This window comes from Chiloscyllium plagiosum, chromosome 9 (genome assembly GCF_004010195.1).
Source record: "Chiloscyllium plagiosum isolate BGI_BamShark_2017 chromosome 9, ASM401019v2, whole genome shotgun sequence".
In the NCBI taxonomy this organism is placed as follows: domain Eukaryota; kingdom Metazoa; phylum Chordata; class Chondrichthyes; order Orectolobiformes; family Hemiscylliidae; genus Chiloscyllium; species Chiloscyllium plagiosum.
This window is the reverse complement of record NC_057718.1, coordinates 26,548,470-26,563,262: the sequence shown is the minus strand read 5'-3', so window position 1 is coordinate 26,563,262 and position 14,793 is coordinate 26,548,470. Positions and strand designations below refer to the sequence as shown.

General features: G+C 41.1%; 1 protein-coding gene across 2 annotated transcripts in view; it reads right to left on the bottom strand.

Moving 5' to 3' along the window:
- LOC122552709 (ALK tyrosine kinase receptor-like) overlaps window positions 1–14,793 on the bottom strand; it is a 1,052,914-nt gene that overhangs the window by 18,601 nt on the left and 1,019,520 nt on the right. For both annotated transcript variants that reach the window (XM_043695597.1, XM_043695598.1), the window contains 2 exons: window positions 4,088–4,185; window positions 355–447 (listed from right to left, as the gene is read on the bottom strand). In XM_043695597.1, the coding sequence (XP_043551532.1) occupies window positions 355–447; window positions 4,088–4,185 (191 nt within the window). The remainder of the gene's footprint in view (window positions 1–354; window positions 448–4,087; window positions 4,186–14,793) is intronic.

Genomic DNA, 14,793 nt, shown 5'->3' with positions numbered 1-14,793 from the left:
TCACTTTCTTTATTTGAAATTGATAATGGCCTAGTATTGCTGAAGCTCATTTTCCATGATATTCAGATTTTTAAAAACTGACTATTTTTTATTTGTGGAATAAGAGGAAACAGATTGAACTCTTGCTATCAAAGGTTATCTGTGTACAGTCAACTCTAAAGCTCAAACTGGGTTGTATAGTTTCAATTATTTACTGATTATTAAAAATAATGATAGCAATGCGACCATTATTAACTGCCCTCTGAAATGGCTGAGCAATTCAGTCAGTTGTAAGATAATTATGCTGGCCTTACTGGTGAACTTCACAAAGCAGAATAAAGAAAAAAAGTAAAGTACTATATTTTTAAAATTTACCTGTATATATCACGAGCCATTCCAAAATCTCCAATCTTAGCCACTCTTCCCGTACCTTTGAAAGTAAGAAGGCAATTTCTTGCAGCTATATCGCTGTTAACAAAGAGAACAAAGAAAGGTAAATGATCTCTCCCCCAATCATCATACACCTACTCACATCCATTCCAGAACAGCCGACTAATGTTGGAATAGAGTTCCACTGTCACAACAATTGCCTGCACTGCTAAAATGCATCACACAAGATTCTTCATACTGAGTGCTGCTAAGTGATTTTTTGAGTGGAATAGGGATAAGCTTGAGCCCACGCTCAGCTGATACCCACAAATTCACTTTGAGTAGGGATCACTAGATTCTAATTTATTGCAGGAGTCTTGAATGATATTTTAATTGTTAAAGGATGCTAAGATCAATGATCAAATTGGTATCCTGGTTGAGATCCTCTGGGTCAGTATAGATTAAAATTTAAACATAGATTTGTATATTTAATTATACAGCAGTCAGTGCCTTCATTGTAACATAATTGACAGAGTGAAAATATAAATTTAATTCACTCACGATTGCTGATACAAAATTACAATGTTGAAGAATTCGAACAAGGATGGAGAGAGGGTTTTAAATCTCAGATTTCTACTTGAAGGCTCAATTAAAATGTCAGCCACAGATTGTATGAGTATACCTGAGTGAAAGGTGTCAGAGTGGAGCAAATGTAAATTGTATATTAAAGAATAAATGATGTCAGGATCATGCAAAGTCCATCCTATTATTGTCTAACTGGGTATAATATTATAATATTAATCTGACAGATCTGACCTTTGGTCATGTCATTCCTTTGATCTTCAAAATGAATGTCTTGCCACTGTAGTGGTTAATTGGAACTGGACACTTCTCAGCATTTATATTCCTAGAAATATCTCACTTTTCACAACTCTTTACATTACAGCATGTATATATTATGTACTCAAACAAGAAAATAAAAAATTCGATCAATAAAGTAAGCCAAAGTCAAGAAAGAAAACTGGCTTGGGATTAAATTGTATGGTATTAGTGTATTAGTCTATTTGGGCAGATGCCTGTGTTGTAATGAAATATTTGCATGTTTTAGACAGCACTGGAGGAGGTTGAATTGGAATGTTGCCAAGCTCTATCAGTATGTCTGATTTATCAAAAATCTCACCTGAGTCAACACTTTAAGTTTCAGTCCAGAATTTAAGCATTTGATCTATGCTGACCTTCCAACAATATAATTGTTGGGATTGCCATTCATGGAGGGATTTTCAGCTGAGGCATCACCATGTAATGCCATCTCTCTTCTGGATAACTTGAAGCAATTGGGAGGTTCAAGGATTAAATATGCATCAAGGACAACTCAAGGAACTGACTCACAGAGAAATGTAGCATCAGGAATTCACCTAAAGAGAGCGGCAATATTAAGGACTGACTCAGGGAGAGAAGCAGATTCAGAGACTCATTCAAGGATAAGAATAATATGAACGCTGGTGTGGCCACACTTGGAATATTGTGTACAGCTTTGGTCGCCCCATTACAGGAAGGATGTGGAAGCATTGGAAAAGGAGCAGAGGAGATTTACCAGGATGTTGCCTGGTCTGGAGAGAAGGTCTTATGAGGAAAGGCTGAGAGACTTGGGTCTGTTCTCATTGGAAAGAAGAAGGCTAAGGGGGAATTTGATAGAGACATTCAAGATGATCAGAGGATTAGATAGGGTAGACAGTGAAAGAGTTTTTCCTAGGATGATGACGTCAGCGTGTATGAGAGGGCATAACTACAAATTGAGGGGTGATAGATTTAAGACAGATGTCAGAGGCAAGTTCTTTACGCAGAGAGTGGTAAGGGCATGGAATGCCCTACCTACTAAGGTAGTTAACTCAGCCACATTCGGGAGATTTAAACAATCCTTAGATAAGCACATGGATGATTTTGGGATAGTATAGGGGGATGAGCTGAGAATAGTTCACAGGTCGGCGCAACATCGAGGGCCGAAGGGTCTGTTCTGCGCTGTATTGTTCTATGTTCTAAGAACTGATTCAGTGAAAGGAGTAGCAAGAAGGAGTCACTGGATGAGGGGAGTAGATTCAGGGATTCATCTGCAAAGGGGAACAGTACTTGGGACTCACTTGGAAAGGGAATTGACTCAGGTGGTCCTTTCCAGAAAGGAGCAGCATCTGGAACACACTGGGGACAGGAGCAGATCACTGACTGTCTTTGGGAGAGGTCTGGTATAATGGATTGTGATGTTGGAAACTTATGAAGGAAGAGGATCAGGTTCTAGGATTCTGTAAGAGATTAGAATCAGCATTCACACGGTGAATGAAGCAACACCGAGGACCCACACAGGACGAGAAACATGACTGGTGGTCTTATAGTAGGAAGTGATAAAGAAAAGTTCATGTAAATTAATATTTGAATTGGATAACTGTTTACTGTACAAGAGGATGTGTGATATTTCACTGTTATGGATTTCTCTTTCTGCCTTTACAACCTGTCAACCTCAAGTTTGAAAACATTTTTCTTGCATACTCTCATCAAAGGGACAAGAATTACAAAAGGATAAAATGCTGTATGATTGCGGCTGCTACAGTTTGATAGTACTTATCCAATTTCTCATCTACATAAGGCTGTACATGTACTTATGAATTAGGAGCAGGCCCCTTTTGGGAAGAAATGTGTGTAAAGTATAGCTTTATGTGTCAACATGCAGAATTAGTTATTCAGAATTACTTTATCATTTTTCATGGCATTAGTGGCTTAGCTATCATCTATTGCTGATTACTAATTGCCCAATTAAGAGTCAACCATATTGTTGTGGGTCTGGAGTCACATGTAGGTCAGATAAGGTAAGGATGGCAGATTTCCTTCCCTAAAGGATGTTAGTGAACCAGATTGATTTTTTATTATAATCGACAGTGCTAACACAGTCCCCATTAAGCTGGCTTTATTTTTAAATTCCAGATTTTTATTGAAATCAAATTTCAGCATTTGAGCCAATGTCCCCAGAAAATTAGTTCAGGGTTCCGTATTACCAGTTGAGTGACACTAAAATATGCCTTCCTTTAAACTATTAGAAGTGCAAATGTACCTATAGTTCGCTGCAAGTGAAAGGTACTAGGCTGTCTATTTTTGGTTTTAAGCTTGTTACTATCTGATTTGATTTAGCTTACACACAGCAGAGCTGATGTAAGTTTATCTGCACCATGAACCTCCAAGCAGCCCAAATGACTTTCATGGACTGCTGATGTTACAAATTGACAACAATCCTGCATGGCTTTGGGGATTGACAAATGTTATCAGGAAAATAGACTTTTTCTCAAAGCAACTTTTTCATCAGATTGAGGTAATTTCTAATTTGTTAAAGCGAACTTTTCAGTAATCATTGTTTGTTTCATCCTGTTTTAGCAACAACCAAACCATTGTAAAAATAAACATGTGACTGCAATAATATGAAATAGTGCAACCACATCCACTTATTACATCTATTAAAGAGATTTTCTTCTGAACCATCCTTGACTGATTTTATCATGAGGTGAAAGTGGAATGTGGTAAATCCTAATAATTTCTTGTATTTTTGTTTGACCAGCTTAAAGCAGTAGTGCCAATAAATATAAACAATATCATGCCTTGTTTAAAAAAACACAAATTCAACAATCAAGATTATTAAAAAGGGTGTACCATTTGATACTCTCCAAACATGCCACTTGCTAAGATTGTGCCTACTAACCGGTGGATAAAGTGATTCTCCTCCAGATACTGACAACCGCGAGCAATGTCACGAGCCACATTCAGTAAATCCAACATGCTGAGAGTTGATGGTTGCCCCTGAAATATTGAAAGATCACAAAACATTAATGAACAGTTAGCAAGAATTCTACTGCTGATGAGCTGCTTACCTAAAAACAGCAGGTCAAATAATTTACATTTATTTTTGTGTCTCAAGCTCAACTATCTTTTATGTAGCTAGTCTTGTGAGGAATTGTTTATTTTCACAAAACTGATAGGAATCCTATAAGGTCACAAGACTCATAATATCCAAGGAGCACACTCATTTCTAGTCGTTTTAAGCCACTCCTGATAGAATTGATTGGAGTGTGCCAAAGGGGCTGAGATTTTTGGACCCGATATATTCAATACAGAAACATTTACAGTGTCCAGTTGTGGAGGGTGCTGTTCTGACTGCAATAATCCAATACTGAGGAAGAGAAAGGGGGAGCTCCCTCACTGTAAACTGGGCTGTAGTTCCCTGGGGTTGAGAACTAACAGTTTTGGAAATGCTTTTCTGATCAAAAAGTTGCTTCATTCAAATAATAGTTGTCGGAAGGGACTTCCTACATGCTATTTCTTAATGTTCTGGATTTCAGAATGCTAGATGTCAAAAGACTACTCTTGGATAGAATGATTCTGACGCAGTTGTGACTAGATGGAAAGTCAGGATAAGGAAACAGAAATAGTGACCATTTAAATTTTTCTTGCTGATCACTGGGTTCTCAAAAGCCTTTGTGCCAATTGATAAATTATAAATCCCCCCTACCACCTCTTCTGCCAGGACCATTACTGACAACAAGGGGTTCTTCACTGGCAATCTTCCTCTCCAGGATATTTGGAAAAGGAGGATCAACAAAGATTGCCAGGCTGTGCAAAGAATTGTCTGTATACACCTGCAAACTGATCTTAACAGTGTGCATGAGTAAATGGGGTGTCTCCTCTGTCCAAAGGTAGTATGAGTGGCTGATCTGCTGTCATGAATAACAGATGTGAATTCTTGACGCTTTCCAATAAACAACCAAAACACATTAAAGCTGCTTCATGAAAAAAGGCATGCTCGAGTGATCATCAACCAGTGGCTGCACCTGACAGGATGCCATCAACAATATCCATATGGCCTGGCACACCAAGCTGGCAATGATCACATTAGAGAGTCAAATATACGATTGTGTCATATGTTGAAAGGAAACAGCATAAGGACAGCACATCATTAGTATCACCAGGGTCCTGAATTTAGATAGGCTCTTTAACGTTGAAAAATGTCTCAAGGAAATGCTAAGTGGTGCAATCAGAGTTAACTTGCACAGCCATGGGAAGAGATAAAAGGTAGGATGTTCAAAGGCTTCATCAAAGGGGTTTATTTGGTAGGCTTTCCTAATGGAATTGTGAGAAGTGGAGAAATAGAGGTGTTTTTTTTGGGGGGGGCGAATTAAAAATTGATGAATCTTGGTATTGAAGGCACAGTGACCTGTGTTAAGGACGGAGGGAATGTGCAACAAGGCAGAGTCAGGGCTTCTTTCCGATGTGTTACAATTCTGACGTTTTGATGTGGTGCAATAGCGTTGCATCGAGATGCTTTTCCTGTAGCACCTTGTGCAGTACCTTCATTTTACTAACCACCAAACAAGTGATCATATACTTGGTTGCTCTCTTACCTAAAGCTGTGTACATGCATATTCTGCACTTTTTCAAAGGCTAACAGAATTTTTGCCCTGCTACTATTCCTTCTAACAAAATATCACTTGTATGCAATGTTTTATTCCACTTCTCACGTGCACGCTGCAGCTGGCCAAATCTGATGTCAGAAAATTGAATGCAAACAGCACATTTCAATTTGAGCCTGTCGAAAACCCATCATCAACCATTTGGAATTAAACCACATTTGCAGCTGCAAATCTAAACCAAAGAGTTGATATCTGAGGAATTAATCTTCTTTTCCTCAGATCTGCTAACTTATTTTCTTATCCATATAAATCTCAACCAGATTAGCGTTTATCAAGGCTGTAAGAAAATCCTTAGCAAGACATTTTATTTTGCCTGAGTTCAGTTAAAGTTTTGAGCATCAAAGCTAAATTCGGAGCTCAGCAAAATACAAGCATGAAGTCTATTAGCACTTCCTAATTTTTTTTCAATTTCTTCCAATAAATGACAAGAATGTGTATTCACATGTCGTCGGGACATTCTGAGTGTTTCGCAGTCATTTACATTTTTACTTCACATTACTCGAGGAAGAAAATATTGGAGATGCATTTCTATCAAAATTCTCCTGCTTTTTTGTTGTGACTTCAGTAAAAGAGTCTCTAAATTCTGCGAAATGATAAAATACCACTTTTCTGAGCATTCCTCAGTCAATCTACAAGGATAGGCAGATCAGCCATCAATTTTCACCTTTGTAACCTTTAGTAATGTTAGTGGACAGCTTTCTCCACTAGTTAATTTCTTAATAGTGAAGAGGACAGAGAGGAGGCTTTCCTGTCCAACTTAAGGGATTTACCTGCTTGCCACTTTGGATTTTTACTTCCAGTGTCAGGCCTGTCTCAGCAGTGTCCATGTCTCTTGATGCTGCTGAGGATTCTACAGTTGTGTTGTGCCAGGAGCATTGGGGACCTATCCACTGAGTTTAACAGAGCGGACAACACATAGGAAAGCAATGAGGAGGCACTTTCCAATAAAATTACCACTCCTGGTTTAGCTCTCAACAAATGCAGGCTCCAGACCCCCATTGGGTTAGGATGCTGAGGGTCTCAAAGCCCATAGGAAAATTCTGTCATAAGTTTTGCTTACCTCCTTGGTATGATATTTCTCAAAAAAAATTCAAGAAAATTGATCAAGTAGGATCTTCCCCTTCTAAAGTGAGAATAGTTTGTAATTTAGAGACATAGAGTCATACAGCATAGAAACAGGCCCGTTGGCCCACCATATCTATACTAGTCAACAATAACGAAACTACACCAATCCCACCCATATGCACCTAGTCCACAGCCAACTGTGCCCCAGTGTTTTAAGTTAACAGATTACTGCCAGACAAGCGAATACTCCTCAAATTCACTCCTTCTGATGGACTGCATTAGTTTATTAGGTATTGATAATGGGCATGTTAATTCTGTTAGGAGAAAGTTAGGACTGCAGATGCTGGAGATCAGAGCTTAAAAATGTGTTGCTGGAAAAGCGCAGCAGGTCAGGCAGCATCCAAGGAGAAGGAGAATCGACGTTTCAGGCATAAGCCCTTCTTCTGTTGTTCCTTACATCAGTTTTGTCAACTTTCTTCAACTGGTTAATATGTTAGCTTGGGAGTGTTCTCAGGTCTGTAGAATTTCAGACCAATGACCAGCCTCTGGTCAGTGCCCCAGTTGTGATCAACAAAATCATTGCAGACCAAAGACTGATTGTTTACATTTTTTAAGGAGCATTCAGTTTCTTAGCTCAATCTGTCTTATGTGAGGTCACTTTTATATTACAGCTTTTCCAAGTTGGAGAAGGTGAAAAAGGACCTTAGTAATACTTTCAGAATTATTTTGACTGTACTGACACCAAATTAATATTCATAACTTATTCTTTCTCAATAGCATCATTGAATAGTTCCATGAGTTTTTGCCTATACTTTTCAAATATTTGGCATTTTCACGTGATGGATCATTATTGCACATTTTTCCAAGGACTGTGATTCTTAAATGACAGATGAAAGAAACTGATGAACGAAAAGCTGTTACCAAGTGCGTCAATACAGAATTAGACACTTTGAGATGTATGCTTGTGAAAACTGAAAGACCTGCTTTGGAATGACATCGTTCCCCAATGCATTAAGTCATAATAGAAGATAAGAGAAGCACAAATACTCCTCCTTTCATCTCTGTGCCTCTGTTATGTCTGTGTTTTTCAATCTGTGACTCTGGCAGAATTTACTGTTCTCCCCCATCGTAAGCTTGGTAGCAAGTGAGCCACTTAATTGGCAGAAAGTTGGCAGGAGGAGATCCTACCAGTTTCACATGTATGCCCCAATTTGCTTCAGAACAGGAAGGCTTGTGAATAGCCTTGCCAACCTGCTAGTTAAAGTCCACTTGAGGGGTTCATCCCACTATCGCTGGCATTCAGCAGACAAGCAGAAGACTTAATATTTCAGGAAGCCTGATAAACCTTGTTGGGTTCCCAGGAGGCCCCTCATTCAAGGCATTCAGTTCCTGACTGAGGGGCAGACCTCTCAGAGTTACCCCACCTGCCTTATTGTTGACACCCTGCTCCCAAGATACCCGTTTCCCTATTATTAACCTGCATCAGAGTCGATCAGGGGATCCTGAGATGTGTATAATACTGGTAGCAGCCACCACCTCCTGATAGCGCTACCAAATAATGAAGAGGAGTCAGCATCTCAGAGGACAGGAGTCATAGAGTCATAAGTCTGCCCTCAGGATCCTTGTTCATGGGGAAGCCTCCTGTTACCCAGTTGATTGCCTAATTGGCACTAATGCTGTGGGCTTTTACAAAAAGAGGTAACATAGGTTCTACAATCAGCAAGCAAAACCCCTGTGGCCTACATTAAATTCCATCCTATGATTCAAAATCCAGCATGTTATACATTTAAACATCCCATGGTGCTTCACAAGAGTGTTCCAAGCAAAATTGACACTGAACTGTAAAAAGAGATGTCAGGATAGCTGGCCAAAAACAGAGTTAAGTTTTAAGGAGCATTTTGAAGGAAGGAAGAGTACAAGAAAAGCTGAGACATATGGGAAGAGAATTCTAGAGAGTAGGGCCAAGGCAACTGAAGGCACAGTCACCAAAAGTAGACTGACTAATGTTGTGCAAGAGGCCAGCATTGGAGGAATGGAGAGGACTGGCGAAAAGCAAAAGGACAGGAAGAGGTCTGGCCACGTATTTGATATTGTGTTTTTGACGAGCAACAGACACCTCAAAGTACAGTACAGCCAATGATTTGTAGTCACTAGTTACATGTAGAAAAAGAACAATGATGGTTTTAAAGTTAAGGCATTACTTGACTGAGCACCAATGTGAGTCTGCAAGCATAGGGGTGATGGTGAATAGGACATGGAACAAATTAGGATATGGACAGCAGCGTTTTGGATTGGTTTGAGTTTACAGAGAGTGGTAAATGGGAATTCAGCCAGGCAGAGAGTGACTGAAGTGGGTTAGAGATTCATGGTGTCATAGATAGGAGATAGGCAGTCTCTTATCCGATATGGGATCCGAATGTCATCTTAAGGTCAACTAAAACATCAAGGTTGCAAAGAGTTTGATTCTGTCTCAAACACTAGCCAGAGAGAGGGTTGGAATGGATGACTGGGTAACTGAATTAGTGCAAGGTACTAAAAGCATTGGTTTCAGTCTTTTCAGTATTTGGTTGAAGAATATTTTACCTCATTCAAACTTGGATATTAAAAATCATTGTGAGAAATCAGAGATTCTGGAGGGTCAGGAGATGTGGTGATAAGGTAAAGTTGTTTACTGTCATGTGGAATCTGATATTATCCTTCAGGATGTTGTAGCTGAAGGACAGCATCTAGATTAGAAGTAGGAGGTGACCAACAATGGATCCTTAGAAGATTCCAGAGGTAACATTGCTGTAGGGGAATTAAAGACATTGTACATGTACCTGTGACACAAAAAAGTCAACTAATGCAGCTCTTATTGTTTGTGTTAGTGCTTGCTTAGTTCCAGAAACATAAAATTCGAAACCCTGATATAGCTGACTACTCTACTCCTTGGGAAGTCAATAGGTCAGTTACAGTCACATTGTCCTCTTCGCTGTTACAACAATTTCAAACTTCAGCTTTCTTAGAATTGTTTCCGTAAATGCTACTTTCTTAGTAAAGCAAAGGTCATTTCAACATGATATATAGTATACTGAAATTTATCCAATTTAGCTCAATGTTCCCTGAGGAAATGGGACTCAAAGTGCCACAGTATGAACCTTTGAAAATAACGAAGAGGATTCAATGTCTTTTTTCATGCTTAATTTGGTGTTTTTAATAGCAGCCATTTCTCTTGTCAATGCCACCTAATGGGCCCATGAACAATGGAGCTTGATGTTTCCAATCTCACTTTGATAGAAGTCCGTCTGGTATCCCATAGAGCATAACAAGGTTTGGTAATGATTCCAGCATTTTGAATCGAGTTGCTTGTTCAATTGTCACACATTGTTCTCACAAAATTTAAAACATTGTTCGCAGTTAGCTGCAAGCATAAGAGCCAGGGGACACAGATTTAAAGTTTTAGACAAGATTGAGAGGGTTAACGTGAGGAGAAAAACTTTTGCACATCTAACTGCACTGATCAAGAGCTTGCTGACTATGAGGCTGGAGGAAGTGGAAACAATTACAAACCGCAAGAGGACATTGGCAAGGTCCTTGATGGATCTAAACTTTCAGGGGATAGAGTAGGAGAATAGAATTGATTGGATTGCTTTCTGGAGAGTCAACACACACTTGTGGGTTAAATAGCTGCCTTCTATTCTCTAAATGGTGCAATGAGGAGAGTGTTATGCATGCAATGGGGTATTAGCCAGCGTCTGCATAGCCAATGAAATTGCTATGTTGCTTCTTTACCAGAGGGTCAACTGTATCTTGAGCCACTCAGGTACTTAACAGATGAGCACGTGGCCTTCTTCCATGATCACAGTGCTGAAGTTTCACACATTGAGAACCGCTGGCCAATTAGATGCTGGCAACACTTCTGCTCTGCAGCACCATCAGATGGCTATCAGCATCCAGCCCACCCCAACCCCCATTCCACCATTTCTAATGCCAGCTCCCTCATGCAGGCACTGAGTATCTTTGGATCAAGGATCACCCCTCCCCCAGGAGCCCATGGGCAAACACAGCAGAAATTGCTTGTCCTGCTCCCTGTACAGCCAATGCCCTCCAAGCCCTACACTTCAGTAGCTGGGTTAACACCAGCAATGGCAATACAAAGCTCTTAAGTGGGCACTCTTTGTTTACTTGGGTCAGCAATAGGGCGGCAAGGTGGCTCAGTGGTTAGCACTGCTGCCTCACAGCACCAGGGACCCGGGTTCGATTTCAGCCTCGGGTGACTGTCTGTGTGGTGTTTGCACACTCTCCTTGTGTCTGCGTGGGTTTCCTTAGGGTTCTCCAGTTTCCTCTCACAAGTTGTGCAGGTTTGGTGAATCGGCCATGCTAAATTGCCCACAATGTCCAGGGGATGTGTAGGTTAGGTGCATTAGTTGAAATGTAGAGTAACATGGTCAGGGATATTCTTTGGAGAGTCGATGTGGAGTTGTTGGGCCAAATGGACTGTTTCCATACAGTAAGGATTCTATGTATTCCATGAATGTCTCCATTGGCAGCAGAATGGAAAGATTGTTCACATGCCTACCTGCCATGAATCTAGATCAGAGTGGTGCTGGAAAAGCACAGCAGGTCAGGCAGCATCCGGGGAGCAGGAAAATTGAAGTTTCGGGCAAAAGCCCTTCATCAGGAATAGAGGCAGGGTGACCTATCACCTCCACCCCCACCCCTTTCACCTATTGTACTCTATGCTACTTTCTCCCCACCTCCATCCCCCTCTCATTTATCTCTCCACTCTGCAGGCACCCTGCCTCTGGTGAAGGGCTTTCGCCTGAAATGTCGATTTTCCTGCTTCTCGGATGCTGCCTGACCTGCTGTGCTTTTCCACTCTAATATGGACTCTGGTTTCCAGCATCTGCAGTCCTTGTTTTTACCTGCTATGAGTTAATTCAGGTGAAAGTGAGAAAGTGGTGTGGTACCAATCCACTCACCCTTCCCTGGTTAAAAGCTCCTGTTGCAACTAAACTCACCACAGGAGAGGGCATAAAATTCTGCTCTGTGAAATTTAAACTGGCATCTTAAAATATCATTTTGTGAAACAGCCACACAAAAAATGTCCTTGTACTTACTAGACTTCATCTGTATTAGAAATTCCTCAAAAATAAATAGGAATGGTCAAAACAGACCAAAACAAAATGCATTTTTTAAGCTGGATACTCATAAACAGCAGGGAGTGAACAGATTTATTAAACTATATATTGATTTCAAGATTTGATAGAAACCAATTTTTCTGACACAATTGGTTATCTAAAGTTATAAATAAATATTGACTATTCCAATTATTTTACAAAATCCTTAAGAAACTTTTAATACAGTGGTGAATCTCACTATCCCCTGCAGATCCAGATATAATAGTTGAATACAAACTGAAAGCTTTATTTTTTTTAATTCAGGAAGAAGACTGCTAGCTTCTCAGATGACCAGTGTTTTTTTTAACTGTGACAATCTCATTTTCATTACAGTTCTCTGTTTTTACCCCCATTTCCAATGTCGTGTGCTCTTACAATATCCTTCTGGCCTCTGTAAGTTTTCCCCTCACGGCTGGCCATCTGACAAGGTTGGAATGTAATTAGAATATTGGCCCACATACAGTTTTAAGTGTCATTGGTTGGCCTCACTTGAAAGCGCAAACAGGAAGACAAGATGAAAGGTAGACCATAAATGATAAGAAAAGGAAGAGGAATAGGCAGTTCGGCCCCTTGAGGCCCTCCACTGTTTGATAGGATTTGATCTGACATTCCTCACAGCCACTTTTTTACCTTTTCCCCACAACCCCTGATTCCCCTATTGGTCAAGAATCTATCTACCTTAGCCTTCAATGTACTCGAGGACCCTGTCCCATGGCTCTTTGTGGCAAGGAATTCTGAAGATTCACAATCCTCCGAGAGAAGAAATTCCACCTTTCCTCAGTCTTAAAATAGTGCCCCTTTATTCTGAGACTTTCCCTCTGGTCCGAGACTCTCCCATCAGGGGAAACATTCTTATTTTAAACTCTGGTGAGTAGAGTCCCAACCTGTTTAACCGTTGCTCATAAGACAATCCCTGCAAACCAGGGATCATCCAGTGAATCTTCTTTGATCTGCCTCTGATGAAGTGATATCTTTTCTCAAATAAAGGGACCAAAACTGCTCCCAGTCCTCCAGATGTTGTCTCACCAGCACCTCGTCCAATTGCAGTAAGACTTCCCTACTCTTACATTCCAACCCCCTTGAAATAAGGGCCAACATTTCATGATTACCTGCTGCACCTGTGCGTTAGCTTTTTGTGTTTCAGGCACAAGTCACCCAAGCTCCCTCGGGGAATCAAAGGTCTGGAGAGAGGGCATGAAAATAGTCATAAGGAGTATCGAGTCAGGCATGATCCTATTTAGTGGTGGGGCAGGCTCGACGTGCCAAATGGCTTACTCTTGTTCCTATTTCTTATGGTCTTAAGTACATTTACATTGTAGCTTGCTGCAGTTTTCTCCATTTAAACAATTCTCTGTTATTTTGTTCTCCTTTGCAAAATGAACAACTTCACATGTTCTCATACTACACTCCTTTTGCCAACATTTTTCCCACTTACTTAACCTATCAATATCTCTCTGTACCCTCTTGCAAATTGTCTTTCCACCTATTTTTGGGTCATCTGCAAACCTGGTGGCAGTACATTGGCTTTCTTCCTCAAAGTCATGAATATATTGTAAACAGTTGTGGCCTCAGCACTGATCATCCCTGGTTACAGGGCGCCAACCTGAACAAGAACCACTTGCCTCCTGTTGCTGTTTTGAGCCGAAGAGTCAATTCTCCATCCATGCCAATACACTGCCCACAGCACCATGGGCATTTATTTCTTGCAGGATCAGGAGTCAAATGACAAAGATAGAAATGTCGAAATGATGCAGGGAGTAGATGTGTATAGGAAGGAAAAAGGGGAAAGAGCAAACTAAAGTTGTGGAAAGGGAGAGGATAGTGTCAGAAAGCAAAGTGATGATGGGAAGGATGAAGACAGGGAAGAGTTGAAAAATGGGTTGGAGAGGCTAAAGAGATGCAGAATGGAATCCTGCTCAATACACTGCATTGCTGCCTGAGAAATTCCTGTTGCAGTAAAGAGAGGGGTGGCAGGGTGGAGCGGGGAGGTTGACACTGCAGAAGTCCCTGGGGTGGAAGAGGATGTAGCGGCACAGATTCCCAACACCAGCGTAGAAAGAAGCACTAAACAAAGGGAATTCAAAGGCAGCAGGACTTGCCTTGTCAAGAAGGCTATGGAGGGTAATCTGTAAAAGGGAACTGCAGACCCATTGGAGTAGAAAGTGATTAACAGCTATATATGTGTAAGAATGCAGTGTTTATTGGAATTTAAGTCAGTAGGGGATCGAGTGAGTCCCGAACCAGAGGACACAGTTGAAAAATAAGGGGTAGGCCATTTAGAACAGACCATGACCCCGCCCCCCCATCACCAAACCACCATCTCCCAGACCATACAGAACCTCATCACCTCAGGAGATCTCCCACCCACAGCTTCCAACCTCATAGTCCGGGAACCCCGCACTGCCTGGTTCTACCTCCTTCTCAAAATCCACAAGCCTGACCACCCTGGCCGACCCATTGTCTCAGCACGCTCCTGGCCCACTGAACTTATCTCTACCTACCTCGACACTGTCCATCCCCCCTAGTCCAGGAACTCCCCACATACATTCGAGACACCACCCACGCCCTCCACCTCCTCCAAGACTTCCGTTTCCCCGGCCCCCAACACCTCATCTTCACCATGGATACCCAATCCCTCTACACCTCCATCCGCCATGACCAGGACCTCCAAGCACCCCGTGTTTTCCTCTCCAGATGTCCCCAACAGTACCCTTCCA